The sequence below is a fragment of the Eretmochelys imbricata genome, chromosome 20 (genome assembly GCF_965152235.1).
Source record: "Eretmochelys imbricata isolate rEreImb1 chromosome 20, rEreImb1.hap1, whole genome shotgun sequence".
Taxonomy (NCBI): Eukaryota; Metazoa; Chordata; order Testudines; family Cheloniidae; genus Eretmochelys; species Eretmochelys imbricata.
Genome location: NC_135591.1, coordinates 2839849 through 2863119, shown reverse-complemented (window position 1 = coordinate 2863119; position 23271 = coordinate 2839849). Strand labels below are relative to the sequence as shown.

The 23271-nt window shown below is 60.1% G+C and overlaps 2 protein-coding genes and 2 non-coding genes across 4 annotated transcripts in view; all 4 read left to right on the top strand.

Annotated features, from left to right (window-relative positions):
• Nucleotides 1-6697: 6697 nt before the first annotated feature.
• Nucleotides 6698-12219, top strand: ATP5F1B (ATP synthase F1 subunit beta). Its single transcript, XM_077838675.1, has 10 exons — nucleotides 6698-6869; nucleotides 7669-7851; nucleotides 8382-8556; nucleotides 9051-9172; nucleotides 9546-9730; nucleotides 10051-10209; nucleotides 10475-10597; nucleotides 10754-10966; nucleotides 11370-11571; nucleotides 11996-12219. The coding sequence occupies exons 1-10, from the start codon at nucleotides 6737-6739 to the stop codon at nucleotides 12091-12093; spliced, it is 1593 nt and encodes a 530-aa protein (XP_077694801.1). The 5' UTR covers nucleotides 6698-6736; the 3' UTR covers nucleotides 12094-12219.
• On the top strand, nucleotides 7899-7972 carry LOC144277961 (small nucleolar RNA SNORD59). The gene has a single exon (XR_013348500.1). It is a non-coding gene; the product is annotated as a small nucleolar RNA SNORD59 (small nucleolar RNA).
• Nucleotides 9374-9447, top strand: LOC144277960 (small nucleolar RNA SNORD59). Its single transcript, XR_013348499.1, has one exon. It is a non-coding gene; the product is annotated as a small nucleolar RNA SNORD59 (small nucleolar RNA).
• A 5480-nt stretch (nucleotides 12220-17699) lies between the features above and the next one.
• BAZ2A (bromodomain adjacent to zinc finger domain 2A) overlaps nucleotides 17700-23271 on the top strand; it is a 35097-nt gene continuing 29525 nt past the window's right edge. The window contains exon 1 of the mRNA XM_077838205.1: nucleotides 17700-17791. The gene's annotated coding sequence lies outside the window, so the exon portion shown is untranslated. The remainder of the gene's footprint in view (nucleotides 17792-23271) is intronic.

Below are 23271 nucleotides of genomic sequence, written 5' to 3'. Positions count from 1 at the left end.
CGCAACCCTCTTCAGTTCCTTATCGCCAGTGATTGTCAGAGCGATTCCAGACTTGTGAGGGAAGCACTTGTCGCTCTGTGTATGTATCCCGTTGTTAGAAGTTAATTTGTTGTTTAGCCTTATGTAGTTCTTAGTGCTAGGGTTTCATTTTAGGACTTTTGACCAATTTTTCTCTCCGTACTGGAACGATGCCTCACTGGGATTTAAGCCCTGATGGATTTGTGCTAAGCCTGTGCTGGCCAGCAGCCCACTCCCACCCTAGTTATGTGTGGGAGAATCCCAGTTTAGTGACACATGTCACGTTTGTAAAGGATTCAAGCCCTGCTCACAGGAAGACAATGGGGAGGCTCAAGTGCTGCTTTTGGAGGCTCCATTTTGAGTCATGTCACGGGAAAAGCACCCCAAATACATCAGCTTCGGTACAGAGTGCCCCACCGGAGCCTGCCTGTAGCCTCTTGTTCCCGTTCACCGGTGCCAGAGAAAAGAGAGCCCTTCGTCAAGTTTGGTGCGTCGATTGAGTGTGTCTGTACCGAAGCCAAGAAGAGACAGAGACGCTGAGACTCCCGTTGCCTAGGGAGAGAGGATTGCTGCCTCCAGAAGCTGGGCCGGGTCCATCCAGGCTGTCCCTGGAAGATCGCTGCGGAGCAATTGACAGTGCTGTCCCCAACCGCCCCAGAAGCAGATGCAGCTGCAAGGGACCTGCTTAGCCTGTTGGTACCAGTGTTGCTGGCAATACAAAAAGGTGGACGGCTGGACTGATACATACAGCTCCTACCTCGCTGTGTCTAGACCCTGCAGTGCCATTACCTCCCAAGCTTCCGCAGAACCCCGTGCAATCGAGAGGCAAGCCTCCGATGACATCCCCGGGCTTGGCTATCCCTCACCAGTCCTAACTGGTTCTGCCTCTCTGTTGTCAGAAACATTCAGTTTCTTCTTCAGACTTGGATGTGATACCATCCGTATCCCTTCTAGAATGGGGAACGTCTCCCCTCACCCCACCCCCAGCCTCATTCTAAGGGACAGTGGTCCAGGCAAGGATGGGTCTCAGGCCCATACCAGTGGCCATTCTGGACACCCTGGGGCCCCTCCAGCTAGGACCTCCACTCACAAAAGCTTATGCTCAAATAAATTTGTTAGTTTCTAATGTGCCACAAGTCCTCCTTTTCTTTTTGTGAATACAGACTAACACGGCTGCTACTCTGAAACCTGTCAACTCTCTTGTTCGCTGTCTACAAGAGCGCACAGAGGGCGTCCTGCTCTCATCCACTTGGGGCATCCCCCAGAGCCGGAAGATGGATTTAGCCACATCTGGGCATAACAATCACTCTTGGTGTTCAGAGAAGGACCCACTCAGCAGACCCGCTAATGTGTTTTGTTTCCCTGGAAGCTAAGCAGCTCAGAGCTGAATCGAGTTGTTTCTATGAAAGTCTCAGAGGCGAATTGCCTCCAGGCAAAGCTGGGTCAATTGTGCTCCTCCCAGCGTGCTTCTGTAAAAGGCAGCAGCAGAGTTGTCTGTTCAAATTAATACATTTTTCCCTACTATGTGGAGGAGGAAGGCTGAGCAGGCTAAACATACTGCTCTTAGCTCCCTGATATTTTACATGAGCCTTGAGACGACCAGGGATCCTTGGCCTGCAGGGACCGCATATGATCTCCCTAGCCCAGTGAGGATGCATCTGACTAGAGTGAGGGTTGGCATCAAGGAAACAAAGGGGATCCCCCAGGCAGACTTGGAGGGGATCCATCCACCAATCCAGAGACAACAGAACTAACACCGGCATTCGAGCCACTCCGTCCAAATGGGGACGCTTCGGGGTAGACGCTGACGCTCGTCGTGCTGACCTACATCGGTACGTGCTGCCATGTGACCCAGACCCAGGCAGCTGCATGCTGGGGGGAGAGGGTATGTTTTGAGCTGCAGCACTTGGTCCCCTAACAGCTGGAACCTGCATTACCGTAGAAAGGCTTTTGTGGAGTCTGACAGCCCCGATGAACTCAACTCTGTACTGATTTGCCTTGGTTTACGGGGAGTCCCAGCGGGTCGAGCTGTGGCTACATGGGATAACGCTTAAGCGTCTGTTCCGTGGTGTGCAGATACTGGGCTGTGAAGAGAGTGTAACGCAAACCAGGAGGAGTGGTGTTTGCCGGTACCCTGAGGAGCTTATGGTTGAGGGAGGGAACGAAAGCACCAAAGTGCCAACAGGCAGAGATGATTTTTACTGCTTTCCAAAACTGTGTCCCCGAAGTCCTACCAAGGGGCTGCTTCCTCTTGGGCCAGTTAAACTCAGAGCTATGGGGCCAGTAAAGGGGATGACCGGTATGTATAGGTCATAGACAGGTTATACCTCTCCTGGCTTTCCCCCCTATGTAATGGTAACAGGCAGGGCTCATCTTAGATTCTATTAATTGCTGTTTTCAGTCCATATCAGCTTGAGTGAGAGTCCCTGTGAGTGTGTGCGCACTGTAATTCTTTCCGTGAGGGCGTAGATGTAAAACAGCGGTGGTCAGGCTCTGGGCATATCCAAAGTCCTTTTTATAAATCCCTTCTATGGGGGGTGTCCCCGCCCTCTCTGTAGCTTGAAAAAACCACATGCAATACTGTAAACGTGAGGAACAAGACAAAAAGGATACCACAGTTCGTCTACCTAGGGATACATAAACTGCAACACGGCCAAGGCTTAGTCTAGAATGAGAATAAAAAGTGCAGAATAACTTTTAGCAAGTTGGGGGCTATTACTCATGCTAATCTGACTAGTCAAACTGTCAATTGCTTGGAGTGGGGGCTCATTGGCCTTGATGGGGATTCTTTCCATTGACTTCAGTGTGTTACGGCTCAGGCCCTTCATGCGTCGTGCTTATCCCCTATAAAAAGACAGCTCACCTTCCAGCCAAGGGTCAGCCCTGCCCCCAATTTGTGCCTGTCCCTTTTGATCTCCGCTCCAAGCGTGCGGTGAGAATGCGGGTGGCGCAGTGAGCGTACCTGGGACTACGGCATGGAAGAAGCATCCCTGTTTCAGAAATGCTGGCCAGTAGTTCTAATTTTAGGTCTGCACTTTAGCAGGGTCTATGGATAGCTTTGTGCAATGGGGCCGGGCTAGCTCAGGAGGAAGTTCGCTTACTGGACTGTTGTTAGAGGAGGCGTAAGGATTGGCCGAGTTACAAAGCAACACTTCAACCAAGGACAAAGAGGCGCAATACGCAAGCTCCTGTGACATCAGCATTACCTTCCGGTCCATTTGTCAAAGTGGCTACATTTCAGGGCAAGGCTAAACAATAGGCAGGCAAAGGAAATCAAGCTGCAGCCAGAGGAGTTTAATAAATAAATCTTTTAATGATCAACCTTGTAAAACTCCCGTGAAAATTACCAGTCTGGGCAGAAGATTTATTCCTTCTAGCTTACCACAAAGAAGGATCAGGAAAAACTAATCATCCCTCCAGAATAATCATCTCGGGCAAGTAGATTTTTTTTTCCAGAGCTGCTCTGGTGTCTGTATTTCATGCCCAAGGGTCAGAGTTAAGGATCTCATGGATGTTTTGTTTTACTGTAAAGCCCTTGATGTTCATGCAAAATTAGGCTTGGGAGAATTGGATTTTTATGGGTAAATGTTGGTTTCGCTGCATGCCCACAGGCCAGCAAAAGAAATATTTCTGTTGGTGATTGTTGGAATTTACAGAGAGGCAACGTAAGAAAAACGCTACTTGAGAACTTCAGCTGTTGATTTAAAGGAGATCTACTTTGTATATTTCGACACGTGATGTTAACAATTTATGTTTGAACAGTTATAAAGCTTGCACTTTTTGATTCTCAACATCTACTGTACAGTCATTAAACTTTAGAATCAATCAAAATAATTTAAAAATGTTTAAAATCTGTAATTTTGCACAACTGTATCAATTAAAAACTAGAACTGAACAAATGCTTAAATTGATATCTTTACATTATATTAATAAAATGAAATTCTGCCCACCCTGTTTAAAAATGATGTGGATCGGTGCTGGTAAGAATTACGGTCCCCAATTTGGTAATGAGCTTCTTGTGGGAGCGTCTCATAGTTAAAAGACAGGAGTGGGGACACCTGGTTTCTGCTGAAATTGATGTACTCTGCCACCGTTCGCAAAGCGGCTCTCAGCACATCGGTTGCCCTAGCTGTAAAATGGGGGATAATAAACCACCTCCATACTGGGGATGTGAAATAAGGTGATTGGCTGTAAAGCACTTTCAAGGCCTGAGTGGGGAGGTTATTTTAGCTAAGCTTCCTGTCGTATACGTGCATTGGTGTGCAGCCATCTCAGGTTTATCTTGATGATCGGAAGGTCTCATGTTGACCGATCACGTCTTGCTCTTGCTATAGCATGTGGATATGAATTACTGACTTCAGAAACCTCCACCGCCTGCCTTATTCAATGATGTGATTCGTCAGTGTTCTTCAAAGGTTTTGGAACACTTTTCGTGCCTAAACTGGATGGGTCAAAGCTGTGTACCCTTCCCTGTTTTTGGAGTCTCTTTAGCCAGGTGTAGATAACTCATCCGTGGGTCTTGCTCATGTGGTGGTGGTGGTAGATTCCTGTGTATGACCTGGGATTACAGAATCTAAGAGATACCTATGTTTTGCTCCCCATCCTGTTCAAGACTTTCCTTTATTCAAAATTTTGGATGTCTGATTATTAGTATTTCTTTCTTTCTTTTTTTTGTATAGCACTTTTCATCACAAGGGCAGGGGAGCCAACATGGTTTAGAAACCGATGGGAGAACGGATCACAGGGATACCTTCCCTCCTCCCATATACTCTAAAATGCAGCCACCTCTGAGTGGATCACAGCAGCTGTTTATAACCGTGCGCACACGTTTAGGAGAGGAATTTCTGGAGAACAACGTGTCCAAATGAAACTGGTGGGTTAGGGAGACAGTGTAATTACCATAGTGAAAGGGTTCTCAGCGGGGATGTTGCAAGCAACCACCCTTCTTAAGGGCTAGATGGGAGAAGGGGTACTGAGTCATGGGTGGGAAGAGGTTGAGGCTCACTACCCCAGTGAGATTCTAGCCAGGACTCGGGGACTAGCCACCGCAAAAAGTGATGTGGAATTTTTAGTGACCACAGGAGCTCAGGATGTCACTTTTATGTTTCCTTTGAAAAGCTAGCACTGTGCGAGGGGAGAGAGGAGAGGGCATGGCAGCCCTGTAGCTTTGGGTGCTGGCATGGGTCTGCTACTGAAGCAGGCTCGCAAGGCACCTCATAACCCTGCAGGTTTCAGAGTAACAGCCGTGTTAGTCTGTATTCGCAAAAAGAAAAGGAGTACTTGTGGTTAGTCTCTAAGGTGCCACAAGTACTCCTTTTCTTTTTGCATAACCCTGCAGTGGATCGTTGAGGTCGGTACAAACCCGAAGTGGGAGAGCACTGTGATCTGACCCATGCACGTCACAGCTACAGTGATCAAACCACTATGTTTTCTATTCAAGCTTCACAGTTATGGAAATACTCCTTTTTTTAAAAAAAAGGCAGACTTAAAATGGTGGCATAACTTGGGGCCAGGGCTACCCGACGGTGGGAACGGCACACTAAAACGTCACTGGTGTTGATTTGGCACAGAATGAGGCGGTTAGTGGAGGGGAAAATGGGAGCCAGGGCTCCTGGGTTGTCTCCCCAGCTCTGTGCTGGGTGAGCGGAGCGTGGATTCTCCACGGTTCTGTTTCTAACAGTGCTACTGTCTCATTGTGTGACCTGGGACAAAACCCTGTGCTGGTTCGGATTCCCCTTCCGTCCACACACAAACCAGCCTCAGGTCAACGAGCCTTCAGGACCCGAATCCCAGGACCCTGCTAGGGGGATGAGTCAGAGCTTGGGTCCCATTGTAATTTAGGTCCAAGGCCTGTCATTTTGCAGTGTGGATGCAACTCAAATCCTAGCCCCAAGGGCTGCGTGCTGCAGCATGGGTACGTTAGCCTGGCTGGGCGACCCACACCCAGCAACTGCAAGCCCTGCAGTGTGGGCACAGAAGCTCGGCTTGGCAGCACCTTGTAAACCGCCCTGCAGAGTTGGGTTTACAAGGCAGGGTGGATCGGGTGACCCCCTGCGCCCCCCTCCCCGCCCCAGGAATGTCTGGGGCAAGGTCACGCCAGCGGGGAGCGAGCTTTGCACTCTTCAAAGTGAGCCCAGACCAACCCACGTGCGGTTTTTCACTCAGTACCGGAGAGGGGTCGAACCCATGTTAAAATGGACCGTCTGGCTTAAAACCAGGCCAAGGGCCCATCTAGGTGTAGACGCTCCCTGGGGGCCACGCCGGCTCCAGGGGCTGAGAAAGGCCTGTGGGATCAGGAGTCAGGAAACCCCCTCCCCCCCCCGACCAGCCCCCCATCCCCGCCAGGTCCGGGCTGCCCTGCAGCAAGGACAAGGCAGAACACGTGCTCACGCCTTCCTGGGTCCTGTGCCCTTAAGCAGGGAGCCCGCCTTTTCCAGCTGCACCGGCCAATCCCCTTCAAGCTCCGCGGAGGGTTTCCTCCCTCGCGCGGACCAACTGGGAGGGGGAGCGTGCCCCGAGTGGCAGAGCTCCTGCCCAATGGAAGAGAGGCGCCCGGGGCGATGGACAGGAGCCTCGCCCAATGAGCGCGCGGGGCCGCAGGACGGGCAAGCCCGCCGCCCAACAGGGCGCACTGGCCTGGGTGACGTGTGGCCCGGCGGCCCCGCCCCCGCGGCGCAGGTCTTCTGCGGGCGGGCGGCCGGGCTCACTCTGCGCCGCCATGTTGGGGTTCGTGGGTCGCTGCTCGGCCGCCGCCGCCTCCCCGCTGCTGCGGCGCGGGGCGCTGGGCCCGGCCGGGGCCGCGGGGCCGCTCCGCGAGCTGCTGCTGCGCGGCGCGGCCGCCGGCGGGGCCCGTGAGTGCGGGGCCGGGCGGGGTCACCTTGGGGCCGGGAGCAAAGGGGGGGCCGGGCTGGACCCGGGCTGCGGGGGGGGGTCGAAGGGAGCGGGGGGGGGGGCCGGGCTGGAACCGGGCGCGGGGGGGCGGGCAGCGAAGGTGGATCTGGGGGTTGTGCCGCAGTGGGGGGGGTGGAAGCGGGGGGGGTCGAAGGGGGCGGGGGGGGGCCGGGCTGGAACCGGGCGCGGGGGCGCGGGCAGCGAAGGTGGATCTGGGGGTTGGGCCGCAGTGGGGGGGGGTGGAAGCGGGGGGGGGGTCGAAGGGAGCGGGGGGGGGCCGGGCTGGAACCGGGCGCGGGGGGCGGGCAGCGAAGGTGGATCTGGGGGTTGGGCCGCAGTGGGGGGGGGGTGGGAGCGGGGGGGGAACCCCAGGAGATTTGGGCTCCAGCGGGGGGCGGTGCCGGGGAGGGAGCCGGGCTGGAACCGGGCCCGAAGGGGAGTGGCGGGGACGGGCATCGGGGAGGGGGCCGTAGCCCTGGGTTGGGATGGGACTGACCCAGGTCAGGGCGGCCTAGAGGGAGGTTGGCCTCCCACAGCAGCGGGCGGCGAAACTCGGGGCCGGGAGACTCGCCCTGGGAGCAGGGGGCGCTGGTCCCCCCGGGGGGCAGATAGCAACGGCTGCAAGGATCATTTCTCCCACGGGGCCCAGCTCCCTCTGACAAGCAGCTTGTTTTCCCCCAAATCCCTTGGTGGGGCATCGCAGCCTGTCCCCTGTCCCAGCATCTGACCTTGACTCTCGCCTCCTTTGCCCCGTCCCAGGACGGGACTATGCAGCGCAAGCAGCCCCCGCCGCCAAGGCCGGGGTTGCCATGGGCCGCATCGTGGCTGTCATCGGCGCCGTGGTGGACGTCCAGTTCGACGAGGGGCTGCCCCCGATCCTGAACGCCCTTGAGGTGCAGGGCAGGGACACCAGGCTGGTGCTGGAAGTGGCTCAGCATCTGGGTAAGCGGTGGCCCCTCCAGGTCTGTAACTGGCACAGGGTTGAGGCTCCTTCGCTGATGATCGAATGTGATGACTTTCGTTCTTCTGAGCATGCTGAAGCCACTACTATGGTCTGAGGAGGAGCAGGCTTAAAATGGCTGCTGGCCTGAATCTGTCTAGGAGGAAGCCACAGCGGGGGATGCAGTGAAAGCTGTTCCCAGGGACTCCTGTGCACGTCACCTGCTCTGATGTCCTTTCCACCTTGGCTACCTATGCAGCCTCCAGTACCAGAGGCAAAGCGACTTGCCCAAGGTCACACACGTGTCAGAGCAGGGAGCTGAATATAGCTCTCCCAAGCTAGTGCCCTAACCACTAGGCGTCCCTGGAACTGTCCTCCCTGCTGAGTACGGAGAAACACACACACACAGAGCAGTGGTCAGTCAGGACAGGTTGCAGTGGTCAGTCAGGACAGGTTTTGCAGCAACTGTCTTGTTACCTGTGATTACCTTTATGTAGCATCCATGTAATGCTCCTTTCCCGTGCCCTGGCAGGTGAGAACACAGTTCGTACCATCGCCATGGATGGTACCGAAGGCCTGGTGAGAGGACAGAAAGTGCTGGACTCCGGGGCCCCAATCAGAATCCCCGTAGGCCCTGAGACCCTTGGTAGAATCATGAATGTGATTGGGGAGCCCATCGACGAGAGAGGCCCAATAACGACCAAACAGTAAGTGCAAACGGTCTCCGGCCTTGCAGGGCGGGGGAGAAGGGGCAAGCCCCTGCAAAGAGACTGGGCTGCATGTCACTTGGGACTGCCTGAGAGAGTGGGGGGGCGGGCATTGTCGCAGACCCTCTGGGCCTAGGTAAATGGCTGAGAGTTTGCACTGGCGTCTCCTTGGCATTACAGGGACTTGATTGGCAGGAGCTAAACTGAACATCGGATGTTTTCTCCCTATTAAGTGACTTCTGCCCTTAGATTTCAGTAGTGCCTTGAATCCAGCCAGCGTGGGTCCCGGTTACCTAGGTGCGGTACAAATGCGGAGAAGCAGAGTGAACTGAACCTCCGCTGCCCACAACAAGAGAAACCCCAACGGCTCGTGTTTCCTCCAGCTGTGGTCGCCGGCCGGTGGCACAGTACACCCTAGCAGGCCTTGAATGCCATCCTCCCAGGCCATCCAACTTCTGCAAGCTGACATGATCCTCTGGGCCCCTGTCTTGCAGGTTTGCTGCTATCCACGCCGAAGCCCCAGAATTCGTTGAGATGAGCGTAGAGCAAGAGATCCTGGTTACCGGCATCAAGGTGGTGGACCTGCTGGCACCGTACGCCAAGGGCGGCAAAATCGGTACGTTGCAAATCAAAGGGCCCATGTGGGGGAGGGAGGCGGGGTTCGGGAGGGGGGGTCAGCACGTGGTTCATGGAGCTGGACTCCCTTTCAGAGTTTAGGAAGCTACCCTGAACCTTTGTTAGTGTGGGGGCCGAGTAAGAGGAGCGTGGTGGGTTCAGAAGTCGTATCCGTTCCTGCCCTTGCTAATGCGCCCTGTTTCCTTCGCTGATGAGTAACCTGGTGACTTTCGTTCTTCTGAGTTTGCTGAAGCCACTTCCAATCTCCTGAGAAGGAAAAAGGGGCGGGGGCAGGGAGAGCCTTGTGGCAAAGGAGCTGCTTGTCAGGGCGCTATTGAGCTAACCAACTGCACTCACTTCACCCGCCCGCCCAGGTCTGTTCGGAGGCGCTGGCGTGGGCAAGACCGTGCTGATCATGGAGCTGATAAACAACGTGGCGAAAGCCCATGGTGGCTACTCGGTGTTTGCCGGCGTCGGGGAGCGAACCCGTGAAGGGAACGACTTGTACCATGAAATGATCGAGTCTGGAGTCATCAATCTGAAGGACACAACCTCCAAGGTGAGGGGGGGCCCTGGATAAGGTCCCTAGGGGTCGAGCTGCTCCGCCGTGTTTGCCCAGGAGGGAAAGCCGAACCTTCAGATCTAGGAAGCGTGCCCTGAGCAGTGCTTTGTGGCTGGCCAAGCAAAGAGCCTCGGGGTCAGCCCCTCTGGGAAATGTGTGGTCCTTGGGGGCAGAGCTAGGGCTGTCCCTAGCCGCGGGCAGTAAGTCTGTCACCATAGCCCTGGGGCTCCTGGAACGGCCCAGCGGAGGGCGTTAGGTGGGGCCTGGCGAGCAGCCCCAGCTGTCCTGGTAACACGTTCGCTCCCTTTGTGCTGCAGGTCGCCCTGGTTTATGGGCAAATGAACGAGCCCCCAGGCGCCCGTGCCAGAGTCGCGCTGACTGGGCTGACAGTGGCCGAGTACTTCAGGGACCAGGAGGGCCAGGACGTGCTGCTCTTCATAGACAACATCTTCCGGTTCACGCAGGCTGGCTCTGAGGTATGGCGGCAGGGTGGTGCCAGGGAGCCATGGTCACCTGCCCAGCCTGACTGGCAGGTCCCCTGGCCAACGGGGTGAGCTAGGGAGCACTGGCCACCAGAGAAAAGCGGGGTCGGGGGAGGAACTCCCTGCAGGTCCAGGTGGCCCTTCTGTGTCTCACCATGGAACTGTCCCACCTCGTCCAATCCATGTGAAAGGCTCCCGTCCGGGCAAGGCCGTCTGTGTCTCTGCAGCCTCCGCCTGACCTGGCTTTGCTTCCTTTCAGGTCTCCGCCTTGCTTGGCAGAATCCCCTCAGCCGTGGGGTACCAGCCCACCCTGGCGACTGACATGGGCACCATGCAGGAGAGGATCACCACCACCCGCAAGGGCTCCATCACCTCTGTGCAGGTAACTGTTTTGGGGAGTGGCCCGTCAGTGCGCCCTCGGACACACAGGCCTCTCCCGGCTCATGGAGAGGTTTCCCATAGTGCTGCTGTATCATGACCTCAAGGGTGACGTCCCACTGGCATTCAGCCATCATAGCCCATCTCTCTTGTTGCCTAGGCGATCTACGTACCAGCTGATGACTTGACCGACCCTGCCCCTGCCACCACATTTGCCCATTTGGACGCCACTACTGTGTTGTCCCGCGCCATTGCTGAGCTGGGCATCTACCCTGCCGTCGATCCTCTGGACTCCACCTCCCGCATCATGGACCCCAACATCGTGGGGCAGGAGCACTACGATGTGGCCCGGGGGGTGCAGAAGATCCTACAGGTGAGAGCTGTGACGGGAGGTTGTATGGGGTGAGAGCGACAAAGGCCCCGTGGTTAGGAGGTGAGACTGGGCCGTGGAAGGGCAGAGTCCAGTTCCCTGCTGTGTTAGCTGGGACAAGTCCATTGCTCTCTCCGCAGCTCAGTTCCCTGTCTGTACAGAGGGGAGGGGAGGAGCACAGACTGGGAGGCGCTTGGGTCCCCTCTTCTGTGCCCCCAGGCTGGGGGCACAGCAGCTGGCCTAGAGGCTGATGGGAAGGGGAAGCTCAAGGGTACAGCCTGTGGATCTGTGTACGGAAGGCTTGGCCAGCTGGGAGCCCTGGTTAGCTGCCGAGGAGCGGGCAGTTCTGGTTGCCCCCAGCTCTGCCAGCCTGTCGGTGGCCTGCAGCGCTTCTCTCTCCCCCTAGGACTACAAATCCCTCCAGGACATCATTGCCATCCTGGGGATGGATGAGCTGTCGGAGGAGGACAAATTGACAGTAGCCCGTGCCCGCAAGATCCAGCGGTTCCTGTCCCAGCCGTTCCAGGTGGCCGAGGTCTTCACTGGCCACTTGGGCAAACTGGTCCCACTGAAGGAAACCATCAAGGGCTTCCAGGACATCCTCGGAGGTGAGGTGCCAGGGGTGGGGCTTCTTGACTTTTCAGCTAACCCAGCCCTAGAAGTAGGGGGTACAATGGCTGTGGCCCATGGAGTCTCCCCTCTGCTCTTAGCTGGGAGGCTGGACCCACATCTCCTGGTGCTGCAAGCAGGGCACTGAGGTACGTGGCTGTCTTGCTGTCCTGGGCTGCCTGGCAGGGACTTGGCTGGTGTGTTCCAGCTTCATCTGGGGAGCTGCTCTTTGGGCTGAGGGGGGTGGGGAGGGCATGGTGTGTGTGCGCGCTATATCCCCCCCCATGATTCCTGTGAAGCTGCAGGGACCTTCCCCACATGTATAAGAGCCCTGGTGTTTACTGCCCCCTTGTGGGGAGTCCCTGGGGTGCAGGGAAGCTGGGTCCCCCTCCTCACTGCTGCCCCTTGCTCCCTCTTGTGCAGGTACCTACGACCACCTGCCGGAACAGGCCTTCTACATGGTGGGCCCCATTGAGGAGGCTGTGGCGAAGGCGGAGAAGCTGGCCGAAGAGCACTCGTGAGCGACTGGCTCCGTCATACCTCTCCCCCAGCGCATCCCCACCCGGCTCCTCGGGCCCGAGCTGGGTGTTGTCCTGTCTCCAGAGTATATTTAAAGTTTCCAATAAAACATCTGTCTAAAACATGAAGCAGGGCTGTTGAGGCTGTGGGGGGCAGGATCTGCATGGGGCAGAGTTCTGGGTGAGGGGTGACACCTGGATCAGTGGGGGGGGATTCTAGGAGCCACAGCATAACTTACAGGGCTAGTAAAACATCGCCACTAGCTTCTAAACCAGCTGGTCGCTGGGCCTCGGCTGCCCCCTTCCCTCCCCTCAGCTCTGTGCCCTGCAGAGGGGCTGAGCGGCAGCAAGGAGTCTAGCTGCTGAGTCATTTCTCCCAACCTGAGCTGCTGTCTGTGGCTCCTGGCTAGTCCGTGGCCACCCCCCGTGGCCGTGCTGCGGTGCAATCTTCTGGCCCGGCTCCTGCCCACGCTTAACTAGCGGGTGGGGGGATCGGCCGAACTCTGTCCCCTGGTGGCTGGGGGAGGTGGGTAGCGAGGGCCTGAGATTGCAGAGCAGCTTGTCGGATGCTTCTGGGGAGCAGAGAACAAAGGGCCTTGGCTCTGAAACAGTTTGGCCTGGCCTGGCCTGGCCCAATGTCCTCCCTCGGCCGGCGCCGTTCTCTTCCCAGGGGCAGGTGGTCTCTTGGAATGAGCCTCTGTCTCTTGGTGTGCAACCGTTGGGCTTGGCTTTAAGAGGTGGGGGCCACTGGCCTAGGGGCGAGTACCCAGCCCTGTCTGCTTCCTAATATGCTCATCACCTACCCAGGACTGAAAGACTCCTGAATGCCACCTTCTGGCACTGCCCCGGCTCCAGGCCCAGTCCTTGACCCCATCCCCCTCTGCCCTGAAAGCCCCGGTCTGGCACCAGTGCCTGCTTAACATGGCTTCGCTGGCAGCCGGGCGATGACGCAGCCCGGGGCTTGGGGGAAGTGCTGCAGGAGACATGCCAGCGCAGAGTCCGTGAGGGAGAAGCAGCGGGTTGCTCAGCTGTACCTGCGGGCTGCGGCTGGCTCTGTTAACTCCTGAGTGTCTGGGTCCGGCGCTAACAGCCACTGCTCTGCAAAGCCTGTACCCCATGCAAGAGCAGAGGGAGGCTGGGGGGATGCACTTCCAGCTGGTTGCCTTGTCTAGTTGCTCACTGCTCCACTTGCAGGGCTGGCTTGGGGACTGGGGCGAGGATATTCCACTCACAGCAGCTGCCAGAGAGCTCGCGAGCCAGGTTCATGTGCAATAAGTGGGGTGTTTCCCTTTGGCCCCTCTGTTTCCTCCAGCATCTTCCCTGAGCCGATCCCATGGGTCTACAGCCGCATCTCGAGGTCCTGAGAGCTCAGGGCCCCTGGCTGCTGTACAGCTGGTGGGACTCTCCCTGCCCTGAGGACCTTAGACAAAAGCTGGGGAGGGGAAGTGATTGAGCTGGTTTGGTGGCGAAGCTGGGCCTAGAACCCAGTTCTGCCCCCCAGCTCAGGGCTCTGTACACTAGGCTGGAGTTAAGCCAGCCCAGGCCCCTGGTCTCTGAGCAGCACCTGGCACAAGGGGCCTAGGTCTGTGACTGGGACGACTGGGTACTACCGCAATACAAAGGCCACTGAAATGCAGCCACCTCTGGGTTGGAACGTGGCAGCTGTTGAAGGCTCTGAGGGCAACAGTCCAACAGGAGCCAAAGACTGTATCCAGCTGCCTCAGGGAGGCTAAACGCAATGAGGGGGCGGACAGCAGAGCCCCCGCCCAGCCCGGTAAGAAGAGCTATGGGAGTGGGCGGAGCCCTGGGGCCCCAGGGCATGTGGGTCCCCCAGCGTGTGCCAAGGGTGCAGCTCTGAAGTGCCCCACCCCTGCCGGGGAAGCGTAGAGGGGAAGGGGCTGGTTCACCCACCTGGAGTGAGCCAGACGGTGCATGGCCCCGGGCTGGGGGCGGGAGGGAGTTTCCAAACCGCTCTCCTGGCAGCATCTGTAACCCAGCAGGGCAGGGGGCGGCCCGGAGCAGGCAGGGCCCCTTTGCGCCGCTGGTGATGTACAGGGGCTAGCCCGAGCCGTGCGGATCTGCCCCAGCCGCATCTAGACGGGGCTCCGATGCTTTGTGGGGGCTCCTAGCTGTGGGGGTGGGGGCTGGCTCTGGGGAGCCCGGGGCTGGCCTCACCGGGGTGCGGGGTGGTCCATGTTGGCGAGGGGTGTTTCCGTATTATTGGGGGCTGATTTAAAAAGGCACCGCTGGGGTAGGACGCTCCAGGGCGCTGGCAGCCCTCGCCCGGCCTCCCCTCCCGTGGGCCCTGCCCTGCGGGGCTGAGCCTGCCGGGGCCTGGCAGGGGGAGAAGCACCCAGCGGCTCAGCAAACGCTGGCTGGGACCCGGAAGGAGTTGGGGGGGGCAGGCAGATGCGGGATTCAGCCAAGACCCCGGGGAGCTGCTTTTGGGTGGGGGGGTTAGATGAGAGGGGGTTACACAGGACCTGGTAGCTGGAGTGAAGCCAGCTGGGGGGGGGGAGGCACCACAGTCCCCTTTGCCCCCTGCAGGCCTCTCCATTGTGGGGGTGCCCAGCAGCCCCCTTCCCCCCCAGGCCTCCTGTCTCTTGCACCATTTTGAAAACACAAAAGAGCCATTTGCTCGGCTGCCTCTTGGCTTTAATCACCATCCCCAGAGCAGCTGGGCCTTTTGTGTGGCTGGGCCGGGCTCGGGGCTCCCCCTAGTGAGAGCAGAGGGGCCGGGAGCCTCGCAAGGGGGAGGCCTCTGACCGTTTGTGGGGGGGGGGGGGGGAGTATAAATGCGGGGGGGAAGGTCAGATTTTCATGCCCCACTTGGCACTGAATCCAGGCCAGGCCCTTGGTTGGGAGGGGAGCCTGGTCTGGGGTCAGAGAGAGGGGCATGAACCGTGGGAGAAGGGGAGGAGCCCCCCCCCCCCCAGTCCCTGAGGGGGGAAATGAGTTAGGACCAAGGCCCCAGCCCCACCAGCCCTGGGAAACCCTGGCTCCTTGCAAGAGGAAAGTGGCTATGTGCCCCAGTGCCCCCCCCTCCAGCCCCACTCCCCTGGGGTTAGTGCAGGGCAGAGATGGGTTCTCCCCCAGCTCAGGACACAGCGCCTGGGGGGACATTTCACCCAGCCCATCTCCTCCTGCCTTTGAGCAGACACAGGGAGAAGCATCAGGGTGGGGAGGGCTGAAAATCCCACCAGCCTGGCTCCTCCTGTTGGGCCGAGGTGGGGAACAGGCTCCGTGGGGCGCTCTGCAGTCTGGGGCGGGGGGTTTCCAGGCTGGCCCGAGCACACAGCAGGGAGTGACACGGCCTCTCCCCGCGGCTCAGAGTCCAAGAGGTTCGGCCTGTGTGCCAGGGAGCCCCGGGTGGGTGATCGGTGCCAGGTCTCGCCAGTTCCGCCCCACACTTTCCCCCGCGCAATCAGCCAGCCAGGGGCCAGGCACCAGCCCCCCGCCAGAGGGCACAGGAAAGGGGCAGGGGAAAAGCGCTTCTCTGGGGTCTGCTGGCTGTCCTGACCAAGGTGCCCGATGCTGGGGGCTGCGTGGGGAACACCGAGCCCTTGGCCTGCACCCCATTCAACACAAGAGGCTTTGGGACCCCCTTTTTGCAGAGGGCCCCAGGGGAGGGTCAGGCTTGAGCATGCCAGGGAGGGAAGCAGCGAAGCCAGCCAGCAGGGACGGTGTCTCTCCCCTCGGATGGAGCTAGCTGCGGGGCTCTCACGCCCCTCCAACCGGGTGGTGCCCAGTCCCAGAGCTCCCTGCCCTATTCCTTTATCTCGCAGGCCTGGGGGCCACCTTTGCCTGGCAGCTTCAGGTGCCATAAAGCAGCCAGTGCCCCAGGACCATGTGTAGCTCAGACCCCCGCCAAAACCAGCTCTATTTCCCCATCGGCCATGGGCAGAGACTGGCTATTTCGCGGCCTGCCCATGGGGCAAAGCCGTAATGGTACCCCATGCAGCGGGGCAGGAGGGCTCCGGCTAGCTGCTCAACTGCTCCAGAGCAGGACGGAGGTGGGGGGGGGTTTCTCCCCTTTCCCAGGCACAAGATTTAGCGCAGCAGCGAACGGAGAGGAAAGCATTTGCCTGCCTTTGCGGTGCCTGAACTGGCCCAGGCTTCGAAAGAAGATTCCCAGGATGCTTTGCAACTTAGCTAGCCTGGAGATCACCTGTCACTGAAATGCAGCTGCCTCTGGGGTGGGGCGTGGCAGCTGTTTAGCACCTTCTCAGCAACACGCTCAGTTTGGGACAGGAAGTGAAGACCCCCCTTCTCCGGCTGATTAACCCCTCCATTGGTGGAGGGCCGACCGGATGTTCATGGGCACGAGCAGTCGGGATCTCCAGCGGCACAGCACCCCCTATCAGCATGCTGGGGATTGGGGCGATGCCAGCTCTGCGGGAGGAGCGCCCCCCTTGCATTCCTGGGGCATTAGTTTGCGGCAGGGTGAGCTGGCTTCACTCAAAGTTTTGCCCGCACTTGCTGCTGGGCAGGATCCGAAAGGGGACCAGGGCCTAACCCTACGATCCCAGCCCAGCTGGGGAAAGCCCTGGCTGGGGTGGGCTCCCCTGGCACTGTCGGGGGGAGCTGGGAAGAGGTCCCGGCTGCTTCCAACCCTGAGCTAAAGAACCAAGGGCTAGGGGGTGGGTGGAGAAGGGAATTTTTTTAACCCCTAAATCCATTCTCAGGGGGCTCTAGCGAGGTGCGGCTCCCTAGGGCTTTGAACCCATTTAAGCTTCCACCAGCACCCACTCTTTACCCTGTGCCTGGTGTACTGGGGGGGTGTCATAGGGTGCATGTGGCATGTCCAGGGCATCGGAGGGTGCCCAGACAGGCATGGGGGGGGGTCCATTATGATGCATGTGGATCCTGGTGCACTGGGGGGCCATTACAGTGCACATGGGTCCTGGTGCATTGGGGGGGGGGACCCATGACAGTGCACGTGGGTCATGGTGCATTGGAGGCCCCATTATGATGCACGTGGCTCAGGGTGCATGGGGGGGCATGACGATGCATGTGGGTCATGGTGCATTGGGGGGCCATTACAATGCACATGGGTCAGCGTGCATGGGGGGGTCCCCATTACGATGCACGTGCGTCATGATGCATGGGGGGGCCATTACGATGCACATGCGTCAGCGTGCATGGGGGGTCCCCATTACGATGCACGTGGGTCAGTGTACATGGGGGGGTCCCCATTACGATGCACGTGGGTCAGCGTGCATGGGGGGTCCCCATTACGATGCACGTGCGTCACGATGCACGGGGGGGGCCCTATGATGCACGTGAGTCACGGTGCTTTGGGGGGGCCCTATGATGCACGTGAGTCACGGTGCTTTGGGGGGGCCCCCCCATGACGATGCACGTCGGTCACGGTGCATTGGGGGGGGCATTACAGTGCACATCCGCCACGGCACCCCATGCACTGGGTGGGGTGGGGGCTCCCTATTACGGCCTGCAGCCGCCGCCCCCTCCCGCACATCAGGGCCGGGGCTCGCTCCGCTCCGGCTGCAAATGGCTCCTGCACCTTTAAATAATTCATCCGGCTGCCTCCTGCACGGGGCCGGGCGGGGAGGAGCAGCGCCCGCCGGTGACATCAGCGCCCGCCCGGGCTTCTGCAGCCACCTGCTCCCAGCCAGAGCCCGGCGGCGGCGGCGGCCCGGAGCTGCTGCGCCCCGGGACCCCCCCGCCCCCTCTCGGCCAGGTAAGGAGCGCGGGGTGCACCCCCGGGGGGGGCGGCTCCCCCCAGCTGAGCCCATCCTGCCCCCCCCCAGCCCAGCTGCTGCGTGCAGCCTCCGGGGTCCCAAAGCCATGGGCCCTGCCTGCCCCCCCCCCCCGCATGGGGATCCCCCGATCCGGCTGCCTGGAGTGTGTGTGTGTGTGTGGGGGGGGGGTCCCTCCGCTCTGCCCTCCCCCAGGCGAAGGGGGCGTTGGATGCTGGGAGAAACTTTGTGCAACTCTGTCCGGGGGGGCGGGAGGGAGGTGTTTGGGGCTTGTGACGCAGCAGAGGGGGGGTGGAGAGGGGGGTCTGGGGCTTGTGACGCGGTTGGGTGGGGGGGTTGCAAAGGGGAGTATGTGTGTGTGTGTGGGGGGGGGGGCTTGTGATGCAGCTGGAGGGTTGGGGGTGCAAAGTGGGGGCCCCGGAGGATCTGGGTCTTGGAACACAGCTGGGGGGGAGGTGCAAAGTGTGTGTGTGGGGGGGTGGAGCTTGTGACGCAGCTGGTGGGGTGGGGGGGGTGCAAACAGAGGCCTGGGGGAGTTTGGGGCTTGTGATGTGGGCAGAGTGGGGGGTGCAGAGGGTGGTCTGGGGCCTGGGACACAGCTGGTAAAGCACCATCTGGCCTGTTCCCCCTCCCTGCCCCAGGGGCTCTGGGGCAGGATTGTTCCCTGGCATGGCTGGCCTGTGCTTTGCCTAGCTCCCAGGGATGGGTTTGGGGGACCCTCCCTCCTTCTGTCATGGCCTGGCCCCTGCCTGCTCTTGGGGGTCTCTCTGTGATCAGTGTCATCTGGGATGCTCCTCTTAGGGGTTCTTGTATGGGGGGGTCCTCCCCAGACCCCTGCAGTCAGGCTGGGAATGAATGTGAAATGAGGGGTCACTGGGTAATAGAGTTGTGGGGGGAGGGCTGGGAACCAGGACTCCTGGGTTCCATCCCAGGCTCTGGGGGTGGAAGGGGATCTAGTTGTTAAAGCAGGGATGCGGGAAGTCAGGACTCCTGGGTTCTACCGCCAGCTCGGCCACTTTGGGAGTTGCTTCACCTCCCTTCCTCAGTTTCCCCACTTGCACATCTGGGAGAACATTTGCCTGGTTCCCGGGGTAGGGGGTCAGTGTGTGTTGGGGGCCCGGTCCGGAGGCTGTAGGGCTCTGGCTGGGCTGGGCTCTCTAGCTGGGTGGTGCCCGTTGCCTGAGCTAGGGTTTGCAAAGCACTCTGGTCCCGCTGGGTGGCAGGGGGAGGCCAGAGCAGAGGGTCTTGGCAGCTGGAGCGAAGCCTAGGCCTGGCTGTTTCTCCTCTTTCCCCGGGCGCACGGTGCAGGCGGCTCCCGGCAGCGTCTGGCTAGCCTGGGCCAGTGGGGACTGAGGTGCCGGGCAGGGCCGCAGGTGCACGGTAGGGGGGCACCAGGGTCTCCGCTGGGCGCAGGGGGCTGGCTGATCCCCTCTCTCCAGCTGTTTCGTATTGACTGGCGAGTGATGCTGGAAGCTTCCTCCCTTGTCTTCTGCTGCTGCCTGGCAACTTGCGACCTTGTTAGCCTCGACCTCCACACTGTGAGAGGGGGTCTGGATGGGGGAGTGGGGGGGCAGCATTTCTGGGGGTCTGCGTGGGGGGGTGAGCTAATGGTACTAAGGTCCTACAGCCACGTGCCGCCCAGCAGGGAGATTATCCTGGGACCAGTGAAAGCCCTTTGCTCCCTGGAGATGCCGGTGGGGGTCAAATTTCTCCAGCAGGGAAGCTGGGTCCAGGGGCATGGAGCCCAGGGGGGTTGGGTGAAGTGGGAGCTGGGGTGAGGGGCAGAACTGGGGAGGAGGCATTGGAACCGGGGGCGTGAGAAACAGGCCTGGTGAAAGTCTTTGCACGGAAAAGTTTTGACCCACCGTGGCTCTGGGGGCCGGGGTGAGGGGGGTGAATCTGCCCGTGGGAAAATATTTTCACAGGAAAGCAAAGTTTCCGGGGGGGGGGTCAGCAATAAATAAATAAATACCCACACACATCGTGAAAACGCTTGTGCAAATTGTCCCTGGGAAGCGTGAGCTGCTTTGGCGCAGCTGTGGCAGGCGGGGGGGGGGTGTTCCTGGGCGCGTGGGGGTGGAGGGCGGGCCCGGCGTCTGACTCCTCGCGTGGCATCGGGCCAGGGCCTGCTGCCCGGCCTCGCTTGATGGGACCCCTCCGGGGTCTCCGTCTTTGTGGCTCTGTGCTAGGGACGGCCCGGAGGGGGCCTGTGTCCTCTTCCCCGGCTCCGCGTCCTTGGGAAGGAGAGCGTGCCGAGGCTGGAGGGGTCCGCGAAGGGCTCGCCCGGCCTGGCCTGGTCACGTTTCACGCTGCTGCTGCCCTGGGTCCCGTGTCCCTGATCGGTTGTGCCAGGAGTTGTCTGGGCAGATCGGTGCTGGGGGAGCCCTGTCGTCCACCCCCCCCCCCGCCCATCTCTCCCAGGGCCTGCCGGGACACAGTCAGGCGTCCCCCCTCCTGGCTGGGGACGCGCCCGTGCTTGTCCTGGTGGTGATTCACGGGCAGAGCCAAGGAGCGGGCTGGCGAAGGCTTCCCGGCTGCCTGCTGATCACGGGTGGGAGGGGAAGTGCAGGGTGCTCTCCAGGGGTTGGGCGGGGGGGGGCTCCCCCCCACTGCCTGGCACAAGCGTTCGCCAAGCTTAGCCATCTGTTCCCCCTGCACCTTGCAGCCGCCTGGAGCGGCGCCCAGACCACAATGGCTCCTGGTTTTGTCTCTGATGGGGGGGGGGGGGGTGTGACATGGGAGAGAGGGGAGGAGTTGGCAGCCACAGGCCAATCTGGAGGCAGCCCCCACTGCCTCTCCCCACCCCCCATGCCCCTTGGACTTGTTAGCATCCTGCCCCCCACCCTGAACACCAGCCTGTGCCTTGCCCTGTCCAGATGCTCCCGGGGGGCTACAGGAACGGGGGTGGGGGGCAGCCGGTAACTTAGGGGGCAGAAAAGAAGCCCATGTGGCCAGATCATCTGATGGTTCTTCCCTGCCCCCCCCTGGGTGCTCCCCCAATCCCTCCTGGGGCTGAGCTGTCTCCAGCAGAGCATTAAAAGCCCCCTTGGCTATGGGGTGGTGGGACAAGGCCCTGTGTGTATTTGAGGGGGCCAGGTGAGAGTAGCTGGGGGGCTTGCACTCCTCCCCCAATCCTGGTCCCTTCTCCCTGCTGGGGGGGCCGGCGGCACATGATTCCCCCCCCCTCCAGTGCTTTGGCTGTTGGAGCCGGCTTGTGGCATCTTCCCCATGGCAGAGGAGTTGGGGTGGTGACGGGGTCCCCCACTCCGGCCTTCATCTGCTGCCTCCCAGGGTTGTGAGCTTGTCTCTGGGTGGGCTTGGCAACTGTGGGGGAGTCAGGGGGACATTGGGCAGAGGAGCTTGGGGAGGGGTTCTTGCAGTTGGGGCCACTGGGATGGTGGGTTGGGGGGCACTGGGATGGGGCGGAAGGTTCAGAACTGGCTGGAATTGAGCAGGAGAAAAGCAGAAGGGTTTAGAAATAGACCAACTCGGCAGCAGTGGGTGGGGTGGGAGTGGGGGCCTGGGCCGGCTAGCGGGAGCGATCCAGCTAGCCCCTCTTGGGGGAGGGCAGAGAGCCAGACCAGGCGCATGCAGGGTCCCTTCTCTCCCCACCCACTTTTGATTCCTACGCCTGCTTGGAGACGTGGCCAGGACTCCCCGATGGAGGGGGGGATCTGCACCCTTGGGTGGCACGGAGGCAGGAGAGGCGAGGGATGCTCAGCAGGCAGCCCCCCCCCCCCTTCTTCAATTGCTTTGGCTTCAGAGCCTGGAGGGCTGGAGGCTTCCCACAAGAGTGGGGATGAGATGGGGTGTGGGGGTCCAGGGAGAGCAGTGATGCAGGTGGGAGGGGCTGGAAGCCTTTCGCGGTGGGGGGGGAGCAGAGGTGGGAGTCGTCTCGTCCCACAGCCCTAGAGTCAAGGGGAGCTGATTGGCACCCCCTCCCTCAACGCTGCAAGTTGGAACCCCCCCCCGCTCCTTCCCCTTCAGCCTGTGGCCCTGGGAGCAGATGCGGGGAGCGGGGGGCTGGCTCAGTGAGGGATCCCCTGAGCGCTTGGGGGAGTGGCCCTGCTGGGGCGGCTCGGGGAGCTCGCCGGGCAGGACCATGTGCCCAGCTCTGTGCTTGGCAGGGCCCCCGCGCGTGAATGCGGAGGGGAGATCCCCTGCACCCCTCCCCCCCCAGATTTGCTCAGCCCACCAAGCCATGCTGGAGGCCTGCTCCATCCACCCACCCCCCTCCCATGCTGGAACGCCCCCCCTGCTTGGGATTACCACAGCTTCTCTCCTTAACCTACTTACGCCTCTGGCATCGGAGGCGAGCAAAGTCTCCCCCCCCCCCGCCCCCAACGGGAGCTGAGCACGGCTCTCGCTAATGGGGTTGCCTGGTGCGTCCCTCACCCCCGCAGGGAGGCAGGCTGGGGAGGGGAGGGGGTCTGGTTGAGCTGGGCTCTGCATGGCGATGGAGAGGGCGCTGGTGCAGCCCTGCCGGGGGCTGGGACCCCCCCCCAGGGGCTGCGCAAAAGGGCAGCTGAGTGCCGTGTTCCTAGTGAGAGCTGGGGGGGCTGCAGCATGCGCTGGCCGTGCCGGCAAATGCCCGTGAGGCTTGGAGGCCTGGCCTGCTTGTGCCCACCTGGATTGTATTCGGGCTCCCTTCCTGAAGAGGGCAGGTGAGAGGGTGGGGGCGCAGGGGAGGGGAAGTAACTAATTGGCCATCGGGGGGTTCAAACTCTGTGTGATGAGTTTGATGTTCTCAGGTCCAGTCCCTGTGGATTCAGGAGCCGTCTCCTCCTCACTGTGTGACCGTTCCATCTTCCCCGCTGTGTGTACCAGGCTGGTCTAGGCCAGTACGTAGACACCCCACCACCCAGCGGGTCTTAAGGTTCACGGGCCTTGGACTCGTCCTGCATCCTCCTGTCTGCCACAGGAAGCAGAGCTCGGGATGCAAGGCTGGGGGGCTGGGTGGGGTGGATGTGCTAGGACTCCTGGGTTATTTTCTTCGCCCTGACTTGCTGTGCTGCCTTGGGGGGGTGGGTGGATGAGTCATTTCCCGGCTTGTGCCTCGGTTTCCCCACTTTGTAAAATGGGAGTGATGCCTGCCTCCCAGAGGGGCTGTGCTGATGGATTAGCTGGTGGCTCAGTGGAGTGCTTTGAGATCCTTGGGTGAGAGGCCTAGGGGAGGGCTGATGATAATACCTAGCTGTCTGGCTGAGTCAGCATTCGGCACCGGGAAGAGCGGCTGAGGGGGGGGCTTGTGCCCGCTTACACTGTAAGATTTCTCCATCTCCAGCTGCCCGCTCCCTGCGTCCTCCCGGATCGGTGCGGCCGGTGGCTGTTCTGATCCATGCGTGTGCCCCTCCTGGTCCTCCACTTTGCCCCTGGAGCTGGGAGGGAGCCATCAGCAGCCCCAATCTGCTGACGCTACGGCAGATGGAAAGCTCAAGTCGCTGGCGTCTGGACCCGGCTC

What these genes read in the sequence shown, in the direction of transcription:
- ATP5F1B (XM_077838675.1), top strand. Translation starts at nt 6,737, where the DNA reads ATGTTGGGGTTCGTGGGTCGCTGCTCGGCCGCCGCCGCCTCCCCGCTG. An exon ending in CGCCAAGGGCGGCAAAATCG is followed by an intron (nt 9,173 to 9,545) that starts GTACGTTGCAAA and finishes CCGCCCGCCCAG; the next exon opens with GTCTGTTCGGAGGCGCTGGC. An exon ending in GCTCCATCACCTCTGTGCAG is followed by an intron (nt 10,598 to 10,753) that starts GTAACTGTTTTG and finishes CTTGTTGCCTAG; the next exon opens with GCGATCTACGTACCAGCTGA.